The following is a 24,795-nucleotide window of genomic DNA, read 5'->3' on the forward strand; positions in this document are numbered from 1 at the left end:
AGACACAGAGATGACAGTCTCCTGGCAATGTCTGACCTCGGCTTAGAGAGTGGAGAGCAGCTTTGGGATCTGAAGACACACACGCGCACACACACACACACACACACACACACACACACACACACACACACACACACACACACACACACACACTCCTTCTCTTCCCTTAACTTATTTGGCTACATATCCCTCCATTTCCCTCGCCTCCCAAATCCCTGCTCCCTCTCTCTTCCCAGCCTCAGCTCCCTCCCACCTGTCCATCCCAAATGCTTCATGGTACCCGCGTCCCACCAATTCCTACTCTCTTCTACTTCATCATCCTCCTATCTCATTTTCCTCCCTTCTCCCCTCCTCACTTGACCTCCCTTATTTCCATTCTCGCCCGCCGAAGCTCAATCGAAGAAAAAAAGAAAGACCCACCTGAAAAATGTATCTCCGTTTAAGTGAAGGCTATATTTAGAATATTATTTGACATGGACCTGAACTGAAAGTGAAACTTATCTACACTGTTTTTGTCAAAGGAGGCCTGTGGCTTTGAAGATGGAATCGATAAGTTTCACTTTCAGTGCAGTTCCCCGTCAGAAACGGCTGTAAGATGGTGAGGTTGGCCTCTCTTTTACGTGGCTGAAATACATCTTGCTGCTGCCCCTACACAGCAGCTCCTATGTCAGGACTTCTGCCCTTTTGTATGTATGCTTTGCATAAAGGGGAACTTAAATTGCATAGTTGTGTCAAAGCTTGCCTTCTCCCTTTCTCTCCTTCCACACCCTTCTTCCTTCCACTTTCTTCCTTCATCACCTGCATCGCTGCAACCATCATCCACCACTCATACCTCAAGAGCAGCAACTTTAATGGGTCAGGAAAAATGACCCAGGAACCTTTTACCGTATCTCGCCCTCAAACATTCCGCTTCAGTGCTTTCATAGACTCACCCTGGCTGAATAGGACCAGGAACTTGAGGCAGACGAACTCCCGTTGGTCCATCTGCAGGGAGCGTAGTTTGGCCACCAGCTCCTGGGCGTGGCCCAACAGGTTGTTGAGGGTGGCTCCCGCCTGTGAAGCAATCACTGCATAGTCCACCTGGAATAAGCAGAGAGAGAGAGAGAGGGATGTGAAGACATGCTCTGAAGGCAGAACATTCTGGCTGTAAGGCACTCTGTGGAGGTTTTCTTTGATGTGTGGATTGAATTGAATGTCTAGACAGCAATAGTTCGTTAACACCTAGTAGGGTAGCAAGGATAGCCAGCCAAGTAGATAGCTTAGCATGTTTAGATCAGTGGAGGCTGGTGACTCTGGCTGGAAAACCCACCCATGGCGTCATGTTAATTTACACGATTGTAAACTAATGTTTTATTAGTAGCCTGTCAGTTCAATGAGCACGTCCGGCTGCGGTACGCCACTGAATAGTGCCGCTGTGGTAGCAGCCTGGATAGCTGAGGCAGTGAGGCCCGAGGCTGCTCCATTTACTGCGTTCTGCTTCTGACAACCCCGACACCACCCCCCCAGTCCAATTCCATTCTTGCTAATATCTTAACAGTCCTCCGGGACTGCTACAACAAACAAACTGTTTGTTGCCTAACACAAGTAGCTGGCTAATGCTAAAATATAACAATACAAAGGGACACATAACTCTAAATTAACTATACATTTGGACTCAAAAGCAATAGACTGTTTAGTGATGTTTTTAAAAGAAGTCAGTAATATGTACTTCCTTCGTTTGAGCATCATCAACAGGATAGCATAAAAAAAAATGTTATACAAGATCCCACCCAAAGGAGGACAGCAGGGTTATTTGATCATACTGACCATTATTAATGATTTATTTCAACCAATTACTCTTTAAAAAGGAAGAGGACGAGCAACTTCCTTTAGATACAGCAGATTCAAAAGATATTAGCTTTCCCTCTCTTACTTTTTATTCACTTGGTTTTCGTATGTCAAACTGTGGATATCTCTTTGGGATGCTTATGTCCATTCAAGGGTTATTTCAATCAATGAAAATATATCTAAAATCCCAATGCGCAAAAATGATTGATAACTATGCAACACATGACTGTACCCTGAACACATCAGCGCCATGAACATAATGTAATGATTTTCTTCATCCCCGTGCCTGCTCTCCTGCACTCTCAACACAGAGTCAAAAGTTCAGAACACAAGACATTGGTCTATGTGTCAAAAAAGCAGCTGCAGGGGGTAGTTTTTTTTCTCCGTTTAACAGTTTTTTTATGACAACATGCTCTTGGCATATGGAGAGAGCATGGGAGTTCACCTCCATCTGACTAGACCTGCCAGACTTGACTTCTATCTCTCTGTTCTCTGTTCTCTGTTCTCTGTTACACAGCAAAACAAAAACATGTATGCAGAGAAACGACAAAAACAAGAGAGATAGATAGATTATCCATAAACCCATTTGCTTGAGTCCAACACATCTGTCTAAACACAAACACACACACACACACTTACAAAAGCACACACACATACACACACATACACTCCTTTTTCAGGGGCACTTCATATCTGCAGCCGCAGCACATTTGTCTGGGAGGCAAGTCCTTAGCTGCCACTCAAAGTAAGCAAGACCATATTAAATTTTTATATTTATTGACAATTCATTACCATAATTGACTGTGCTCGGGTTTCCTGGGGAAGGTAGATGTTGGCGTGTGCAGTTCCTAAAGCTCAGGGAGGAAGAGGGTCCCTGTGAGCCTCGATTTGCATTTAAAAACACCCCCGGATTTGGAATTAATTTATTGTGTAAAGAGAAGGATTGGAGCATGTTTCTCATCTGTGAAGCAGGGAACGGTCAAAGTAAAGTAAATGTTTACAATGCATCATGTTTTCCTCTTCTCCTATCCTGCTTTTCCTATCTTTCTCTTTTACTACACTCCTGTACCTCCTCTCCCGATTTATCCTTAACTCCTTTGTCTCTCTCTCTCTCTCTCTTTCCTCCTTCCCACCTTCGAGACAGTTAAGAATTATGACCGGGTGAAAAGCAGACACTGCCCCCCTTCTAAGATGTCAATCAATTTACATAAAATCAACTGTGCATGAAATAACTTCATTGAAGGATTGGACTGTTGATGGTGATGCCTTGGGTTATTGCCTTCTAGCCTCAAGTAAAAAGAGAGAAGGAAAAAAATGCTATAATGTCACTATAGCAGACTTAGCACTAACCCTGGTGACCTGCGCATCAGTCAATCAATCAATACTACTTTATTATCCCTCCTGGAGAGACGTAGAGAGTAAATATATGAATAAACCTTCAAATCTTAACCCATCATGAATACGATAAACAGCCTTAGCAGAACATTAACGATGGATATGGAAGGTGAGCTCGGTTTGATGGGTAGAGGGCTTTGATGTGTGTGGAAGACAGGGATGGAAAATGTACCTTGTTTGAAAGCACAGAAATGTGCTATTGGCCAATAAATCTTTTTTTGCATTTCTTCTTCATTTGAATTTAATCTACACCAGGAGCGTTGTGCTACCAAAAACTGACTGCCAAGCTGTGAGGCCTTGTTTAATCATTCAACAGTTCAGTCCAATCTTTGTCATTTCATGTATGCACACATTTGTACGTTTGATGCTGTGACAGGATAAAGAACAAGCCTCTTTTCTCATGGCCACGTCTCACTTCTGTTGGTGACATGACCGCATGAAGCAGTTCAGAGAAAGACAGAAAATAAGAAAAAAGACAGAAATTAGCAAGTGAAAAACTTTCGAACCAAAGAGGCAGAGGACAGAAACTGATTGACAGGCTACAATAGAAAATCTGATGGTACCATGAATTTCCTTTCAAGTATGAGTGCAGCGTTTGACTGACGAGAGCAAAGAAGAAGCTTGATCCAAAGCAAAAGGGAGAAAAATATGTCAAAAGGTCCAATTGAACAAATTGTCAGCTTTCTGAAAATATCTGTCAACTTGAGGACATTTAAGTTGTTCCTAACACAAACTTTATCAACTTAAACTTTAACGATATAAGTGGCCTGATGCCTTATTGGAATATAAAAATATATTGTATTGTATTTTTCAATTCAATTCAGTTTATTTTTATTTATTATTATAATTATAATATATGAATAGAAAATGACGACACACTGAGGCATGCCTTTTGTCACTTAGCCTGTACATTCAGTTTATGACACAGATGCACAGACAAGGATGCGATGCAACGGCAAGACATATGGACCCGACTAAAAGTAGAAAATCATAGACTTAGCTATGTTCAACAAAAACGTCCATCTCATCACAAATAACTCACTGAACATAATGGTTAATTTTTAGAATATCCCATTGGCCAATAACATGAGCATATTGTCACAATTGAGTTTGCATTACAGACCCGTGTGGCCAATGAACGTATGTTGATTGTATGTTGGCCCAAACAGTCATTATGTGATTTGTTATGTGTGTGTAGCATTTGCTTTGGATAATGCTGCTACTGGGCTCTAAATATCCCTGGTGGCATAACTGTGCTGTCACCCCTGGCCATGCAGAGAATAATAGGAAATAATGAACTATTTCAGAGCCTCTCTCTCACACACACACACACACACACACACACACACACACACACACACACACACACACACACACATATATATTTCCCCATTGCCCCCCCTCAACACCAGCTGTTCATTAACCACAGTATGCAAACAAAACTGCCGTCCTGTGCCTCCCCTGATTATCAGGCCCTCCTCCTCCTCCTCCTCCTCCTCCTCCTCCTCCTCCTCCTCCTCCTTACTGCTCTGGTCTCTTCAAACTGCTCTCATCATCTCCTCAATCCCTCATCTCCTCATCTCCTTCTTTCTCTGTTCTGGTCCCCTACCACCTTTAACTTCTCCTCCTGTCCTCCCTTGCCCTTCCTTATGTCCTGCCTCTACCATCTCCTTTCTTCATAGCAGCACCTCCTTATCTTCTTCACTTTAGTACCATTGCACTTGTATCTCCTTCTCATTCCTCACAACTTTTCTTCCTTTGCCTATTACTCCCTTCTCCATTTGCTTTTCTCAACAGACCTCTTTATATCTTTCCTCATGTTCTTTCATTGTCATTCCTCCATCTCTGCTCATTTTCTCATCTTCACTCCCCATCTTTCTCTCCTTCTCCTTCGCCGTTTGCTTCCATTGATTTCTATCACCTCTCCTTCTCTTTCCTTCACCCCTTTCCTTTTTTCTCCCACCGCTTATATTGTGCATACCCCTCTATTCATTTGCCCTCCTCCATCATTTCTCCAGCTCTCCCCCACCTGTTCCATCAATATTTCTCCTTATCTTTGGCTTTTCCTTCTTCCTTTTGCTTTGTGTTTTCTCTTCACCTATTTGTGTGTACATACCAAGTAGACACTTCTACTACTATTAACTACGGTTTGTACTACTCAACACTTACTACTAATGACTATTTACTACAGCCAGTTCTTCTTCAGCTACTAAATCTAACCCAAACCTTGGCTAAGCAGGACTTCCCTGTGTACAGTGCACTTGCCTTGCTTCAATATTTATAGCAGCATCTATTATTGTAAAACATTTTGTTGAAGAGCAATGTTTTGAAGAGCTAGCCAATATATAATGTATGACTTCTCATCTCACTGACAGCCATGCCACTGGTCAGAGGCATATTCATGATGAGCAGTCTTATCTCTTTGGGTGTGCAGGAGATTATGAAAATCACTGAATACTGAAGGAGTCTTCCCTGTTTACTGTTTGACAGTGTGTGTGTGTGTGTGTGTGTGTGTGTGTGTGCGTGTGTGAGGCGAAACAGAATCACAGTTTCCTGAGGCTTTGAGGACCTCAATTTGGGCCTCAGGCATCAGCTCCCACCAAGTTCCTTAAGGGCCCAAGTAAAACAAAATAACATACTTAGCCACATTCTTCATCTGTCCACCCACTCACTATGCTGCACCATGCGTAACCGAGTGCTTTATTTATGCGCTGGCAGAGTCTTTATGCACTTAGAAAAAAATGCTAAATTGATTATTCTAGTGACATTAGTATATATCTATAAAGCGTTATCTATTTTTAATGAAGCAGGGACTCAGCGTCTGGGTGATCAATAAGGCTTTGAGGAAAATGTTGAGGTGTTGCAGGGTCCCCTGAGGAGCAAGTGAAGCATGGTCGGCAGGGTTTTGGAGGAATAGGGAAAGGGTGGGTTTGAACCAACTCACCTGCTGGCCAGTGACCAATAGGATGGAGCCCTCCTTGGCATGCATCACCTGCCGGAAGACGTGGTCGAGGATGAGTAGTTCACTCCAGCAGTTCTGCAGCAGCTTCATCTGGTCGTCCACCTGGGTAAAAAAACAAAAAAACACGTCATGTCAACTACTTGACTCGACTAGGAAACAAACCAGAGGAGAACATGAGGAGCATTTTAAACTGCAGCAAAGTAAACTGGAAGTGTCTATAAAAGCTACCGGGCATTGTGGCATCATCTACCATGTTTACATGTCCCTTGATTGATTATATTTCACTCCCACAGGACAAATCAAGTATCCCACCCTCAAATCAAAAGGTCGAGGCCCTGTGTCAGCCTCAGCGACCTGCAAACATCACAGGCAACTGTTTGCAAGTTAAGAACCTTGCACAAAGCTCAAAAGTCCCCCGTACACGCTCTAAAGCTTCCTCATCACTCAGTTAAGCACTTTGCTCCGTGCCTGATTTCACAATGTTGCCATGTTTTTCTGTTTGCCCATTGCCAGCAGCTTCTGAGTAATTCCACAGATGATAATGATTAAGTAGCCTTTTTTTTTTTGTCCTGAATGCCAGCCGCTGGCTCCCAGGGACCTGCCAGGTGAGCTTGGGAAGCTGAGGCAGGTCAATCGGTGGTTCTGTATACCAAAACAACCCCCTCCATTGTCACTGTTAGTCTCTTCCCATGCCTGGTAGTGTTAATCATTACTCCGCATAGCCAGACTCGGACAAAAAAGGCCACATTGAGAAGGAAGGAATGAGGAAAATGTATGAGAGGCTCTTCACCCCCCCCCCCCCCCCCCCAACAAACATTGTCCTCTTCGTGGTATCATTGGGAATAACGTGTCTTTCTGGACACACTGTGGTTTTGTCGTGATGTGATTGTGCTTTGAGTCTGTGAGAACTGTCTGCGATGTTCATCAGCAATGTCAACCACAACTTGTCGGGTGAAGAATGTGGATCGATGGTAAACCCTTTGCGACACAGGCAGCATGAACACTGCTGAAAGGAATTTACTTCTGTGCTGTCTGGAAATTGCACACTGGTCCATTTGTTGAAATCTACAATGACCTTAGGTAAAAGAACAGCGCGTTTATTATCTCGTACGACAGTGGCTGTGGCCAACTCTGAAGTCTATATTGCTTGTTGATTAGGATTGTTATGACTGGTGATTGGGGTGGTGTCAAACAGTGTCTGTTTACCTTTCAGGCAGACAAAACAATAGCTGTGCATTAACATTGACCCGGCACACACTGCTGGAGGACTGTGCTTGTCTTTAACCACAGCTGCTGTCGGGAACCCTTCAGATCATCAGGGTTCACCTGGAGCCGTAATAAAGTTCCATCATGCCTTTATCACGCCTTCTACACTCAAATAAACCTTTTACTAACTGTATTGAATAAATAGCTGAGCAAAATGCAGCAAAGAAAATCCCAAAAGTACCCCATCTTTGAATGCCGCACGTCTCCAGTTTCTCTTTCATCAGTGAAAGTCAAATGACAAAATACAACAAAGCTTCTGTGACCTTTTCTAAAAAAATGTTGACGGCATCATGGACTCTCTTTGTCTCTCTCCTCCTCTCTCCTGTACATCTATTTATTTGCAGTCCTACACTGAAGGCGTCTCAAATTCAAATGCCTTCATTAAAACCATCAGAGAGCAAGAAACACAGTCAAAGGAGGGACTTCTCTATGTGCCCCACTTCTCTTTTTTTAATTTCTCCATATACCCTGTAATAACGTGTGTGTGTGTGTGTGTGTGTGTGTGTGTGTGTATGGACGGATGGGTACATGTAAAGCCCGGGCTCTTCAAAGGACCCCCCTGCATGTCAGCAGTGCTGGCAAGTGTCGGGGTCCTCTTCAAAGTCCTGTCCTCACTCTGCCTGCCTGGAAGCTCTTCCTTGACAAGAGGCCTGGGTTATCAAAGGGGGCCAGCTCCGAGGGGATGACGGCGGGTGATAGCAGCCTAGACGAGGGCTGGGGACACCCGCCTGGAAATGGGGAACTGGTGACAGACAGACAGGCGTGAGGGTGGACCAGGGGTTGGGGTTCAGTTCGCTGACCTTTTTAAGTGCCAGCGACACGAGCTGTTTCCCTGACAAGCTCTTCCTTTGCTCTGTCAAATGAGCAACGTTCATGGCGCCTGATCTTACAAGATCTGCTGCCTGCTCCCTCAGATAATATGAACTTTCTGACATGGAGTTGACAAGCGCTTCGTATTGTGTTTTCATGCGAGCAAGTCCTGAATACTATTTCAAGGAACTCCATACAGTCCAACATTGGCTGATCACATTCTTGATTTATTCTCGATATGACACAAGAGAGTTCAAATGAGCAGTTTGTTGAACTCACCAGGAGCAGTAAAACTGCTGATTTATTCATTCTGTACATTCTTATCTCACCACATCGTCATGGAAAGTTTAGATAACTGCTAATTTACTGTTTCCAGTATTGTCGACTGAGTAGGAAACAAACGTGTTGTTATTCCCTGGGTGTTTCTCACCTCATATGTCGTGTATTACTTAGCGATATATATGCTATCACTGTCTGCTAACAATGATTTCTGAAATAAGATCATTCAATGCTATTGATTGACAGAGTTGCAGCTTAGACTCAGTGTTTTTGGTGCATGAGAGTATTTTAGTTCTACTCATAAGAAGATATATTACTTGGGAACCTCACTTTTGGATTATTTGAAAAATATGAAAGCAAATATTTTATTTGATAATAAAATGTAATATACATCAGGATCACACTATATCTGTACCTTACCATTGGACAGAGATGTTACACATGGTCCAGATTGTTATTTTTCTCATTTTAACATAGCAACACTAGTTAGTAACATTCTTTTCCCCCAGCACAATGATTGCCTCTGCAATCAAACTAAACCATGTCACTGGATGAATCAACCAAATTACCCAAAAACTGAAGGCGTCCACTTCTCATTTCTGCGGTTCTCATTTGTTTTCTTCAAAGAAATGAAAATGTGCTCAAGGACCAGCAACTCGAGGCCTTTAGTCTCGACCTATGACAAACCTTTACTCTGAAATAGTCTCTTGAGTAAATGTTAGCTGGCGATGACACATTATCATTTTGTGGTTGAAAACCATCATGTTGCATTTGATGTCAAATGTAACATTAGAGTTACGCAGAGGAAATTCACAGTGGAATTTTCGGCAACATCGGTGAATGAGTTTTCTACTTTACACATTTGAACAATCCCAAGTCTCTATCTGTCCCCGGATGGAGCAAAACTCATTATAAGGGTTTAGCTTCTAAGGTTCACGCTGATGCAGAAAACACACTCCCCAGAAAACTCCCTTCAAAATCTACATTTAAGGCATTTCAAGGTGTGATCTATTTAATATTTTAATATCATCACCAGTGTTTGGTTAAAGAATTGCGAGAAATTCCAAGCAGGAACTTCTACTTGCAGCAGCTAGCAATGAAAAATACATATCCTCCAAGAAACCAATTGAACACCTTTATGATCGTTCAGGCGAATTGGATCAATGCCAGGATCAATCGCTTAGCCCATAGCTTTTGTTCAAAACCACTGGCTGAGATTAATGGGATTTTCAAGAGAGAGAGGTAGAAAAAGAAAGAGAGCGTGGGTGAGAGAGGGAATGAAAGTGCCAGACAGGGAATGAGAGAATGAGAAAAGACTTAAGGGAAATTGAGAAAATAAAACATAGTGATTAAGAGCACATATTCCCTCCATTTCTGTGTAAATGTAAATTAATTGGAAATGGAGCATTCAGATGCTCGCTGACTAAAGTAATGTTTATTCATAGCCCCCTGCTAAGAGTAGAGCAATTATCATGGTGTGTTGAGTCAAAACAGGCCAATGTAGTCGAATCTTCTCCCCCCTTTCTTGTGGCCGGGTTTTGGTTTAGTGCCACGAGCATTGTTAAGCTTGGTACGGTACGGCAGGCTTTAACGAGAGTACACAGCTGGATCTGGTTTTAATAAGTAGTTCCATTTTTGATGTGGCCTAATGAACAGATTAATGGAATCTCCTTCTGTGGAGCCTTAATGAATGGAGAGAATCATGCTAGTTTTTTAAGACGGGGGGGGGGGGGGGGGGGGGGGGGGGGGGAGGAACACACACACACACGCACACACACACACACACACAGAAACCACGAGTGTATCTGCCTCAAACGACTTCTACATAAACAATAGCTGTGCTTCTATCTTTCCGTCTCTCTGCTGGACACGAATCAATGCTGTCTCGAACTACTACAGGTGAGGTTTGAAGCTGACATCAATGCTCGTACGTCTCGAGCAGCCGCCCTTTGGTGCAGTCCTGTCTTGGCATCTGTTCGCCTTGAGCCAAACAGGTCCTGTATTCACCTGGGAATGAGCATTAATTCACCTAGAACAGCGGCTGTTGTTCTCGGAGCGTTTCGAAGACTTAATTATGCTCAACTTGAATGTACTGTAGCTCATTTTTACTTCATAGTTGGGTAATTTAATTGAAAAGAGCCTCAGTGTGTGGTTTCATTGGCAACAAAATAGGATTTTGTTCAACTAATTGGTCATCAATGTATCACAAATCATAGAGTGGTTGATACTGTTTCCTAGCACATGCTACTCTGCTGACCAATTTTACCACGAGCCTGCTTATTTCTTGACTACCCTTCCTATTGTCTTAACAAAGACCACATTACAAGGAAGGCATGACACAACAAATGCCTCTTGAATCCTACCACAAATCATTTTTGGAACCCATAACTTTGAAAATCCACAAATAGAGTTACATCCATCAGAAAAGCATCAACAGAGTGAGTGACACAATCCCCAGGGTGTTCCAGCTATGTGACCTGCTGGTAGGGAGAGGTGAGCTTTGGGTGTCCATGCTCCGAAGTATGTCTGTCTTTTCTCTCCTCACTGCAGAAGCGGATGAATATACAATCATTATCCCTCCCCCTCACTCCAAACCAACTCTTGTTTGTCATGGCATACAGTTTGTGTGGGCCTCGATCCTACGGCCGGCGGGGTGATAAGAATGCTGGGAAAATGAGCAGGTGGCAGGTGGCGCTGCTAGTCTAGGGGGAGGGGGCCTGAGGAGAGGAATGATAATAATAGAGATAATATAGTGAGCAACTATAGCTTCAGTCAAACTGTCAGCGAGCAGACAAGGTTGAAGATTGAAGCGTCCGTTATTTGCTCGCTATACACCTGTTGGTTACCTGCCATGTTCCCTGACTTTTAGGGTTCAGCTCTATCTGAATCAACATGATTTTCAAATTATTAGAAATCTATTTCCTTTAGAGGTGAGCAGCCAGCCAATCACAACTCAATGCATTAAGAGTTAAAACAAAAGGTCAAACAAAGGAACTTCTAATCTTTTTGTACATGTCATTTTGTTTCATAAATCAATGATTTCAATGTCTTTTCAATGGTAAATGAAAGATAACAATTAAAAGCTTTTTGTTTTTGGTGATGCTTGGATTGCCTTCATTTGTACTCTTCATGTCATGGTTATTAAAAGTATATGTACAGTACATATAAATAGTGGGCGTAAAACTCTTTCCGCTTTTCGTATGATGTATTTTACTGACTTTCAAGAGGTCTTTTACCTGATGGTTGTTTGCGTAATACACATATCTTTGTAATATTCTGTAGTATTACAAACATTCTCATAAGATAAGATAATAACTAATTAATTAGGTAATTATTCAATTTAAATACAATGTGTCTGTAGTCTGAGTGGTCACTATAGTCTCCTGAATGGAATATGATCCAGATTGATCATAAACCAATATGGACCCAAAACAAAATTCAGAAACAAAACATCAGGCATTCAAAGACATATTAATGCATATCTCTCTAAAAGACTGTAAGCTAGCAGACTTAACATCAGCTTGATACTCCAAGGCATCAGTACCATGAATGTATGTGACACCATATGCGTGCATGGTCATCAACACCTCATGTCACTGGCACCTGTTTGTTGGTTGCATGTATATCTAATCCGACATATCAGGTAGTGCAGATGCCAGTGAGTTGGTATCCGACAGAGACTCTGCTATTATGTCCCTAAGCAGCCATAGAGATGCCTCAGGCCTGCTGTGAAATCATAAAATATAACCATTGTCACACGAAGGCCTTGTAGCTGCAGACTTTTCTTTTTCCAACTTAAAGAAATATTTTAGTGAAAAAAAAATAAAAATGCTTTTTTCATATTTTTCTGTTTCTAAATCTCACAATAGAAACACCTACATTCACTCAGGATACCATGGAGCATGTTAATATAATGTGAATTTAAAAGAAATACCAGGCAATATGAAGAAAACAATCCCTCCTGCTACATTATTAGGCAAGATGTTCTGAGTGAGTACGTGCGTGCGCCTGCGTGCGTGTGCGTGCGTGCTTGTGTGTGTGTGTGTCGATGCATCCAGAGCAGAAACCTCTTTGTAAGAATGAATGAATGCTGTATTGTGTTTGTCAGAAAGAATGCTGTGTGTGTGCCCACATCTAATCGATATTGCTGCGGCACTGAGATTGATCGGTTCCCACGGTGACGGCATTAACAGACTCTGGAGGCTGACCTTTAACCCTGGGAACACTCTGCTTTCGATTGGCCATGCTCTCTCCCTCTCCCCATCTTCACATCTTTCTACTGTCTCCACATCCTGAAATTCAAATTCTCGTCCCAGGGTTGTGTTAGAAAGGGGAAACATAAAATCATTTGACATGCCCTCTTCCTCTCCTCGTCGCCCTATCCGTCCTTTCATTCTTTTTGTCCCAAGCCTTGTCAAGACAAGAGGAAATAAGACCATTACAGATAGAGGAAATGTATCTGTATCTATGGTGGCAAACCAGTGTGCTATTGTGTGTGCTTAACAAATATGTAAATAGATCATTATTAAATAGCGATGACGCATGAAGATACAACAGCTGTGACAGGTGCAAATAATAGATCACGGCATGTAAGTTGTTTAGCTTAAGCCAGCTAAGCACACATACAAAAAATGCAAACGCACATCTGTAAGAATCCACATAAAGCAGCACAACATTAATGCGGAAAAGCATGGTATCTGTGTGGGTCTGTGTGTGTGCTGCGGCGGAAAGAACATCTTGTCTTCTCAAGGTCGCTGACGATGGAAACAAACCCTGTTCTCTGTCTGATATTAGCGCGGGCATCTGAGGATGAACCGAGAACGGCCAAACTTTCCGATTCGGTTTTTACTTGATGCATAAGCATTTGAAAGATAGAAAAATCAATAAGGCAAGAGAACGGACCACTGAGAGGCCAGACATTAATTTCATTTGATATCTTTTCATGCGAGCAATGTTTATTGTTGTCTGCTGCACCTGGTCTGTTTCCTAGAGATGTACACAATATACACTTTCCAGGTCATGTCTGCCAGCTTTTTATTATCATCATATATGACATAATCAATGCAGGTGGTACAGTGTCGAAAGAAAAGGGAGCAAAACATGAAAGAGATCTCCAGATAGGCTATGAGAACTGAATGTATGTACAGTTGCCTCATTTATGAAGAAACTTAATCCATGAGTGCATGGCTTAGACTAAGGAGCTTTTTCTCTTTTCATTTTGAGAGCTATTGTTTTAAAGATACCTCAGAAGTGGACTACCCCCCCCCCCCCACACACACACACGCACACATACACACACACACACACATACACACACACACACGCACCCACACACACATGCACACACTTGAAATCTCAGGGCTTAGAGCGAAGAAGTTATCATCTAATTATCAAAAACACAGAGAGGCTCTAATCAATTATTCACATGAACATTAGACCACTAATACACATGCAGCCCAGGGAATGGCATCTCCCAAAAGTAACCCTTCCTCCTCCACTCAAACGCAAGACGCACACACATGCACAAACAAATGCAGTCACAGTAATATCTATACCGACATACTTACACACACATGCTCCCTTCCCGCCACTCTCCTCTTTGCAGACTGAGAAAATGCATATCATCCAAAATGCTAAATGAGTTGTGCAAGTGGACTGTCTAAGGTCTGTGGCTGTACATAGAACTCCTATTGATCCCCCCCCACACACACACACACACAACCCCCCACACCCACCCACCTTAATCTACCAGGCAATTCCTGGGCATTAAGCCCCATCCATTGAATTTTCATGCAGTGCAATCATTATTTGAGTTAATGCTGCAATTTATGACTTGGTGTTTGTGTGCTGGGTGTGAAAGGTATGTGGACGGGATGCAATATACGGAGTTGAGGAGGGGAGTTTATTTGTATGCAGATTTCTGCGTGAGTTGGTTAAAAGTGGGGTTTTGCATTCACTTTTTTACAACTTATTATATGGTTATTGTCAGATGTGAGTGAGTTACGATTTATGGCCATGCATTTATGTACACGTGTGTGTTTTTGTACTATTGGGTGTGTTTGTATCTGTGGGACTTTGTTATTGACAGACAGTGGGAAATGACCCCATAAGTGTTGTCTGGCTGTAAGAAGAAGTGAAGACATGAAAGAGAGGAGACAGAGAGGACCGGCTAAAGGCTTCCCCCTTCTGTATTATTTAGAACAGTCTCAGAACGCACACACACACACACACACACACACACACACACACACACTGGATATGCAATATAACTTAACGCAGCTTAGACGAAAGCTGTTTAAAAATGCAGAAAGACGCAGTGGATGCTTTTTGTCTGAGAGACACAGATTCCCATTAGTGTCTGATGTGCTGGGATTAGTGGGCTTTTTTTTTGTTGAAGGTGGGGTTGCGATGGGGTTTATTAGTGGTGGGTTTTCTTAGAGCAGACAGCTGTGAACAGACATCCAAATGTGGCATAGCTCCAGAGATCATTGGGATCACAGCCCTTGATGTACAAATTAAATATCTGAATTCGCTAATTGAGCATTTCCGGAGCTCCTGTTATAAATAAACAGTCAAAGTACAAGGAAGAGGAGGCATCAAAACCACAACGCAGCAGAACAGATGGAGCTCCGCTTCTCCCTGAAGTGTATCTCCAGGACTCGTTTGACAGAAACTGCCATAAATGCATCTGTATTAGGAGGACTGCTGTGTCAGTGTGAGGCCTAGCGGTGCTGCTGCTGCTGATGGGAAATACAGTGCAACATGTGGCGTATAAAGTAATGGCCTAAGGGAAGGTGAGACTGCGGCTAGCCACCTGAAAACCTTGTCTTTTTTTGTTTTTGTTCAATATTTCTGGTTCATTTCCAGAAGTTTAGTGTGATGTAGACACCCTTCACAGCAAGTACCCCTTTCAGCATGTTGGGTTTATTGCTCGTCATTGTTTCAGCTTGTTTGAAAAGCCTCTTTTCATCCTGCGCTAAGTGGGCACAATCCTAAAAGCACAACTGTAATGCCTTTTATTAGTGCCGTGCCTTTATTTCACATGTATGGAATCATTTATCTGTAACGTGTGCCAGGTTTGCAGTTATGGTGCTTTGGGAGAAATGAAGAAAGAGACTGACAGATTGAGAGGTGAGGAAGAGGGAATGGTGTGAAAGTAATGGAACAGTCCTGGTGTAGCATAAAAGAAGTGAGGAGAGCAAGAGCCAAATTCAAACCAGCAAAGAAAGGAACGCGTAAAGTAAGGATAGGGAACAGGTGTCTTTGTCCTACTTTGCTGGCGGGGATGAAGCCATTTTCTCGTCTGGGTCGTTGTTTGGCGTGTAGCCCCAATGAAATGTCTCACTCGTCGTCACAACACAGCACAGTGTCTCGTGTTACTCCTATGAAATGCATGCATCAGTCATCGCTGTGCAAATTCAATCACCCGCCTTCCCAGTTGAATATAAATACCCCTCTACTCTTTAAGTGTAAAACTAGAAGGCAAGCTGTCGGCTCTGCTCCACCACTGTCTTGTCTATTGTCTCCTGGACCCCCGACCCCACCAAGCATCCCCACTCCCTGTCCAGAATAGGCAAGCCGTAAATAAGCATCAAAAATAGACATTGGGGGACAACTGTCGACAACCCAGTGACAAAAGCAGCAGACACCGGCACAACCTCTCGGCAGGCTGGATTACACGCAGATAATTGAGGCCACATTAGAAGCTAGGGTCTCTTTGTGTGTGTTTTTTCTTTTTTCTTTGTACTTACTTGGAAAGCAAGTTGAAGTATTGTGTTTCAGAGACGTTTGCTGTTCAGTATCCCTTAAGATCCACACGATTTGGCCTTAACTGTAAAGGTCTCATTTTCAATGGTTTTTAATGGGTTCACTGTTAAAGTGGAAAATACCTCTTCTGTTATTCACCATTTGTATTTCTATAGCTGTATTGGAGGAGGAGCTGGCTAATTGTTGGCCAATAAAACGTCAGACTGAACATATCCATGTGTTTTTATTTAAACTAAGTAATGTTGGACTGATAAAGTGTCTATTCTAGCAAAAAAATACCATGCTTTTTTTAAAATAATGTGATATGAATAGTTGTCACCATCAACAGATTTCAATGTGAAATGTCATTTCAAAGGAAGCTTGAATGTTTTCTAAATGCTGTCATTTACTCAGACCAAATGCATGCTGATGTAAAAGAGGAAGATAAATTAGCTGACAGGTTTGCATAGTTTTGCGTGGTGAGTTTAGTTTAGAGGTTGAGGGTCGGCATAAGGCTGCGGCAGCCACACCTCGGCCCCTTTGACCTCTAGGAAACTCTATAGCCAGGAGCTATTTAGAAGCGAAATGCCGGCACTTCTGTCTGTATATTTACCACTCGCCTGACAACATATCGGCACCCTCAGCCACCGAACCCCGGCGGCAGATAACAATACTTTTTACGATTCCTTTGCTGCTGAAAACTGGGAGCACATCATTTTTAGCTTGCAGAGTTTCTGATGGGGGAAAGGTTCCTGCATAAACTTTAACACGGCTCATAACTATAAGCACAGTAGAGAGGACGACAGGGGAGGGAGAAAGTTGCGTTGTACTTTGGTGGAGTGTATAAAATTTGCACGCTGTCGAGTTGATTTCTTTAGCCAACTACATCAAGCCTCCATATCCCCTTTGTTTACCTATTTTCTTTGTCTTTCATTCCCACTTCCTCTCCACCTTTCAATCACTCTCTCTCTCTCTCTCTCTCCCTGCTGATTTGACTGACGTTGCCAACTTGTGGAACAACAACCCTGATAGTTCAGGGCCACCGAGGCTAACAGCACAGCCTAGTCACCTGCGTAACCGTCTTAACAAGCGGCATGACCTGCCAATAAAAAAGGCTTTTACCCTGATCGCTCTCAAACAAGACTTAAACACACTGACGAATGGCCAAAGTGCTCGCAAATGTGAATCAGACTGTGTTAACTTGCTTGCAAATGAAAAACTTAGGTGGAGGCATTCTTTTTTGCTTCTCTTTGCTGCTTCATCAGCAGTGGTTGGTGGAGGAGGGTGAGATGGAGAAAGGCAGCGATAGATAGAAGTTATAAAAAACACTTCTCTTCGACAGCTTTCGGGTGGTGCAGACACTTGAGCCGCCGCTCAACAGTTGCATGTCTTGTCAGTGTCTCAAGTGTGCTCCCCTACCTGCTCTCACATATTGACTGATGATTTCAGTTAAATGTGTGAAATGGTGAAATGGTGAAAACATTCCTTGAGCGAGGAGGAAGACGCTACAAGGCAGAGGAAATGTTCTTGAGGACAGTTGAGTCTATCATTGCCCGGAGCTCTGTAAACTTGAATGACAGCCTTTCATCCCTCATCAAAGCAACAAGTAGATAAGCAGACTTTGTGCATGCTAAAACCTCCTAACCCCCGTTGTCTCCTTGTAGCTGCCGCTCCTCTGGGACGGGCGACTTTAAATCTTCTCTTTTAACAAGTTTCCTGTTCTTCCTTCCGGCTTCCTGCATTCCCCTGGGGTTGAACCTGCGGGACCATTCTAGTATTTGGAAAGGCTCTTAAAGCTCATTGTACAACCATCAGGGGATGTGAGGAGGACATAGGAACATTTTATTCTTGTCAGATCAGTGGTCCCCTGCAATCAAACAGCCAAAGCAAAGCAGATGCTATTGGAAACTACAGAGTTTGGCGATGCCAGGAAATGAAATGTGAGCTTGCGGAAAAAAAGAATGTTACACCATGAGAGCTTCCGCTAGACACATGCCTGCAATTACTATCTTTTCATGTTGCACACAGTGGAATAACGACTCTTTTGATTACCAGTGTCCCTCTGAGACACCTGTAGCTGTCCAGATAGAGAACAGACTAAGTCTGATGCATGCAGCGTGTTTGTATGACCACACACTGTGCCTTTAAAACAGAACCTAAATCGACTAAATCGGTATTATTGAAAAAGGGAGGGGGGGGGGGGGGGTTACAGTATTTTTGAAAAAGAAAGATAGATGTCTTGAGCAATGGTCAGTAATTTATGAATGAAAAGGGGCATTTATAAAACCAACCCCCCTCTTCCTCCCCCAAAGCCCCCTCCACAAACTCCTGCTCCTTCCCAGTGCTACTGATCAAACAGATATTGTTACCACTAGAATAGCAACTTAAAAAAACACAGAGGCGGCCATAAGACCTGCCTGCAGCCTGGGAGAAAGACTGACAGCCGGGAGTGGGTGAGGAAGACTGTAGGAAACGAGGGGGTGAGGAAGGCTGTAGGAAAGAAGGGGTTGAGGAAGGCAAAGAAAGAAAGAAGGAAAGTAAATAGAATTTCCACAGAAGTGTGTCTTGGGAGGCACAATACTGTATGTGTATTTGTGTGTGTATGTTGGGGTTTGGGGGGGGGGCATGTCATCTATCACTGGACAAATGCTGGGCTGTGGGGGGTGGAGGTGGGTGGTGCGGGGGAGTGTTGTCGGCCAGAATGGTGCTGCTCCTCAAATGAAATAATATATCTTTGAAAGCCTCCGCCCCGCGCCAGGCCCCGGGCCCATATATCAAGCCCAAGAGCGTCTGGTGGATCCGCTCCAGGCCCATTAACCTTCCACCTGTTCCCCCCTTCCACCCCAACCCCCCCACACCTACCTACCGGTCCTCTTTTCACCCCAACACACCCTCCCTTGTTGTCCTTCACCATGCTCCCTTGCCTCCTCCTCCTCATGCCCTTGGTCATTGCCTTTCGGAGCCCCTTGTTCATCTCCCCCCTAATGGGAATTATTCGGCAGGCTGTGTTGCCCCCCCCCTCCCCCCCCCCCCCCCCCCTCCACACACACACACACACACACACACCTTCCCCTTTTCCTCATTTCCCTCATTCTGTCCTTTTCTGGCTGTCTCTCATGATCTCCTTCTCATGTTCTATTTCTCTATATCTCTCACGGTCAACTCTTTTTTTCTCCCTCCCTCTTTGCTGGGATATCTCTGTCTCTAACTCCATCTCCGACTCGATCTCTCTTACTCTCATTGTCAATTTCATTCACTCTATTTATTTTTATTTCTCTGCCACGTTTCAATCTTATGTCACATTCTTTGCTCTTCTCTCTCTTTACTTTTTCTGTAACTCATTTGAACTCCCCATGTCCTTACATCCCTCCTTCTTTCCCCTGGCCTTTTCTTCCCAACTAAGGTAAAGCAAGCATGCTATGAAGTGTGTGTGCGTGTAATTTTGTGTGTGTGTGTGTGTGTGTGTGTGTGTGTGTGGGGGGGGGGGGGGGGGGGGTTGGGTGGTGCAACACAGCCTGCCGAATAATTCAAATGCAATGGACCAGGGACACAGTTACAAATCTCTGCCAACTGCGTGCTGCCGCCGACCGCATCACGCTTGCAGTTTGTCAGGATTGGGGTGTCGGGAGGGGAGGTTGTTGCGGGGGGATCGTTGACCTCTATGACAAGACAGACATTGCAGCCTGAGGCTGTGACTCTGTGTGTGTGTGTGTGTGTGTGTGTGTGTGTGTGTGTAGGAGTTGGTATAGATATACTGCTTCCCAGGGTTCAGAGATCACGCCTAAAACGGCTTATTAATTTCCACTCAGTTATGGAGTGTGACGAAAAAAAGAAAAGATACAATCAGCGGTCAAAGCAGGGCAGGAGCAATACAACTCACACACACACACACACTCACTAGGTTGCACCTTGGAAATTAAACTGCTCCTGGATAGGTCATGGAAACAAAGGTGAGTGTGTATGAGGAGCAAAAGACCGTCCAGTCTGAACTGGGTGGCAGGGTGGTGTAACTATAATTTCACCAAAGTAAATTCATGTAATATTTATGGATGTAGACAGAGGGAATGTGAGGAAGGGGTGAAATTATGCAGCAGGGCAGAGAGTGGCGTATCAGAGGACCTTACATTATGCACTCAGGTCAATCTATAAGTGGAGAATATTCAGGTGTGAGATGTGAACATCACCCCTGTTCTTGCCCCTAACCCAGGGATCAGTATACTGCAGGATTGACTGACATGCAGCCGCTTAGAGGAGTCGAATAAACCGGCGAGAAAGAGTCTGTGCTGAAAATAATTCTACTGCTTGTAATGCTTGTGGGTTTCTTTGAATTTTGTGTGGTTTTAAGACCTTTTCAAATTTGAGTTAGAGAATTAATGACCAGGATCTTTCTGAAAATATCAGACTGCCAGGGATGGCGCACAGGTAAAACATGTTTTGATTGGTTTGAATGTATTAGTTTGTGGTTCGTGATATTGTAATTGAATCAAATTACTAAATTAAAATAATATATATCAGAAAATATATTTTTGATGGAAAAACTTTTATTCAAACAAGAATGCAAATGTAGTTTTACTCAATATTTAGACAGTCTGAACTATATATATGTATATACATATATATATATATATATATATATATATATATATATATCTGTGCTTTTATATTCTCTTTTAGCACCCTCCTCTCCTCTCCTTCATCACATCATTTTCTCCCTGCCTTACTTCTTCCTCTTTGTTATTCCCTCTTCTTTCCTTCCCTCTGCACATTCCTCCTCCACTCGTCCCCTCTGTTATCTCTTTGTTCACCTCTGTTCTCCTCGCCTGTCCTTTCCTTTCCCCAGCCATCTGTTTATCCAATATGGTCGTCCCGTCTCAGCTGGGAGCTTTCCCAGGGAACAACACTTCTAATACAGTTCCTCCTCAACTTAATGGCCCTCAGTTCTGCTTTTGCCATTCCCGCTACATGCAGAGAGACAAAATAGGAACAAAAAAAACCCAAAGAGACAGAGAAGCACAAAAACCTGGATCCCCCAAAAAACAGTCCCTGGATGTCTAAAATAAACAGCGAAGCCACATTTAGAAAAGCCATGGCTATTTTCCTACCCGCTTTTATTAGGTGGATTGACTATATACGTATGTATAACGTTACCCAACATTTGAGAAGGAAGGCGACTTCAATCCTCTTTAAAATGCTGTGATACACTTCTCAAACTGTGCAGTTTTGAGGCTTGATTCTTTTTGATTTCCATGCAACTTTTCTATTCTCGTATCACGGCCCCCGAGCCGAGTGATGTAAACACTGTTCTCATTTTACATCTAGATGCATCTGTGGTGCACTTGCAATTTGCTTTCTAGAGTTTTTGCAGAAGAACCAAAGAAAGAATGAAAAGAACATGTGTTTATATAGCTTCAAACGCAAAACAATGTTTTCAGGCCTCATTTGTTGATGACACACATTGTTAACTGGTATTTTGCAGTCCTCACAAAACCTTTAATCAACACTTAGTTCTGGGAATAAATAAGCATGCAAAAACCAAGGGGGATCTTATTTGCTAAATAATCACAGCATCACCAGCGTTAGTGTCAGTCCGTCAGAATGGAGAAGCAACGGTTTCTATCACACCTTGTTACACTGATTGCAGTTTAAAGACGTGTTCTTTTAGGGGAAAGGTCAAGGCTGTAGATTTAAAGATGCATCAAGAAACAAAAACTAATTCATATGTTCGTTTTGTCCATGTGTGATCCACTCTTTTCTGGATTTCTGGGACCCATCTTGGGTTGTTGAAAGGCATTCTGGTAAAAGTAGTAAATCACTACCTGAACATAGTACATGTGACAGAAAGGTATGGGTAAAGGGGGTATAGAAAGAAAGGATGTTTATAAAAAAAGAACTCCTGGAAAACATGGGTTATTGAAAGGTAAAGACTGCGTAGCATATCTGACGCTGTATTTTTGCTTTACTGGAGCCAAACAGTAAACTGTAGCAGCCTCAATATGTTGGCTTATTTAAACGTGAGCCCTCCTCTGTCGGTTGACTGTTGACAAGGTACACAAAAGTGTTCTCTATCCCAACATCAGACACACATCCTTTTTATTAAAGGGTGCAGAGAGGAAGGGGGGTGGAGTGGGGTTGTGAAAAGGGAGTACAGTTAGGAAGGTAAGATATACACATATGAATCATCAATAGTCCCAATTGCCCTGCTAAAATCTCCCTCTCATTGTGTGTTTGGGTGGGAGTCAGGCCAGCCATCCCAACACTGGAACAATGGAGGAGAGGGTAGCAGTGGACCAGTTGAGTCACCCTCACACACAGTGTAAATAAATAAATCTATCACATCTCATTTCATATTCCGCACAAACAGGAACACTAGAAGGTGTTTTTAAGAAGGCTGTTTACTCTTTACATAAAGAAAATATGACATCTTTATTGCAAAGGTTCATGTATTTAAATTTTATCAACCAGTAACTGTAAGTATTTTTATTTTAAAAAATATATAATTTATTAACTTAATTGTGGGCAAGGGCAGTTTAATTATAAAATAATTTCTACATTATTGTCTTTTTTTTTACAGCATTTATATTTAACAGAATGTTAATGTACTTGTCTCTTTACTTTAATTTCTTTCTTTTTTAACTTTCTGTTTTCAGTGAGATGTTTTTACTAAGTATTGCATGTTTTTCTATTTCTGCTTTAGTCAGAGAAAACTACATTTCATTCAATGCCTTTCGACAAGTGAAACCTTACAATTCGATTTTTCCTTTTTTTATTTTTAAATCAAGAAAACTCTCAAAACACGGCATCCATTTGGCTGCATAACCTCAGCTTTACTGAAGCTACTGTCGATGGAGAAACTGCTATCTGGGATGTGTGGACTACAAGGACAAAGTGAATGCAGGAAGTCAAGACCAACCATTGCCAGTAGCTGAAAATAAAAAAAACACTAATTGATTAATTAACAAAAATCTAATCTTTCATTGAAAAAAACAATCCATACATTAACAACAACTGACCTAAATCTGCATCTGTACCAACATTGATATCAGGGAAAATCCATACTCAAGCATAAACTGATTAGACATAAACCCACATAAACATACAATACACACACACACCTGTTATCAGCTTGCTCTGAATTTTATTAAAAATAACCACAAATGATCGTAACCTCAACTCTGCCAAAACCTTCTCTCATCACGCCACTTTGTCTCTGATTTCAGAACCAGTGCCCCAGACCTGAATTTCGATGTGTTAAACCAATCAAAACTGGGGTAGGTTGGCGGTAACTTAAGAGCCCACCCCATCTTCTTGAATCCAAGGTGTTAGAAGTAAACGTCCCTCAAGTCATACCTCGTTTCCAGAAAGAGAGAGAGGCAACGTGCTGCTTTGGAGGAGAACGGGGAGAGCTCTTTAGAAGGTACTCCTAATGGCTAAATATTTATGAGTCCCGTGACCGACGCCAACTTATGGAAACTAAATCTTGAAACACTTTTTTTGGCAGACGCCTCACACACACCCTCTGGCTCTATTACCAGAGAAATTCTTTTGTTCTTACGGCGCTAATAATAGTGAGAGGGGCTGTTATGTTATGTGTGAGCATGCTGTCTTAATGTGGGTATTTGTGTGTGCGTGAGATGAAAGTGTATTTATAGCTTCCTCCAGCGCCACACTACTCCTGTGACAAACCTTTAATTTTACTCTGCATCCTGTCTCTCTGGTCCCAGGCTCGACCTCACATTTTATACTCAGATACATATTGAAAGGAGATGTCGAGGGTCAGGTGGATTCAAAAGCATGATATCTTAAAACAATGTGACACACACCATTTGTAGTAGGTAGTTGTATTTGTATACGGTAACACACGGTAGGACGAGTGTATACATTGTTAGTATCAAAGGAAATAAATCCTCTAACATTGGCGAAGGTTTGTCATGCTTGAACAGTACAAGACCATCAGCCTGCCTGTATTCCTATTTATGAACACACGCACACACACACACGCACACACACACACACACACACATGCACACACACAAAAGGAGACGTATTAAAGTGGAGGTGGCAGAGGTCCTGGGTGAGTTTTTCTATGTCATCTGGTGTCAACTCATAAACACAGGCAGCAGAATAGAATAGCGACACATTTACACACGTATGCTCACTGCACAGTACACACACTCTACCATTACGATGACAAACAAAGTAAACCTTAAAGCTCAGCTGAAAATACAAATGTATCAGGCAAACCATTTGAGGGAGACATTTCAAAACCTAAAATGTATCACAAGATTATCCAGAATGCCAGTTAAAATGTGTTTGGCCGGCTCCCGGTTTGCTTATTCTCCTCACCATCACCAACACTATACGCCTTGCTCAGCAGTTCTCCTCATAGTTACTAATGAGAAACAAGCAAGGAAGGACCTTTTCAATCCCTCTTGTGCTGTAGGTAGGTGGCTCTTTAAAAATACTGCAGGGGGGTTCAGTTCAATTATCTCTCTCGTTCAAGTGAAATACGA

The 24,795-nt window shown here is 42.7% G+C and overlaps 1 protein-coding gene across 1 annotated transcript in view; it reads right to left on the reverse strand.

Moving 5' to 3' along the window:
• The window catches only part of nr5a2 (nuclear receptor subfamily 5, group A, member 2), a 59,007-nt gene that overhangs the window by 18,100 nt on the left and 16,112 nt on the right, over nt 1-24,795 (reverse strand). The window contains exons 5-6 of the mRNA XM_034530744.1: nt 6,167-6,286; nt 933-1,080 (exon numbers count right to left, since the gene is read on the reverse strand). Coding sequence (XP_034386635.1) covers nt 933-1,080; nt 6,167-6,286 — 268 coding nt within the window. The remainder of the gene's footprint in view (nt 1-932; nt 1,081-6,166; nt 6,287-24,795) is intronic.

This window comes from Cyclopterus lumpus, chromosome 4 (genome assembly GCF_009769545.1).
Source record: "Cyclopterus lumpus isolate fCycLum1 chromosome 4, fCycLum1.pri, whole genome shotgun sequence".
Lineage (NCBI taxonomy): Eukaryota > Metazoa > Chordata > Actinopteri > Perciformes > Cyclopteridae > Cyclopterus > Cyclopterus lumpus.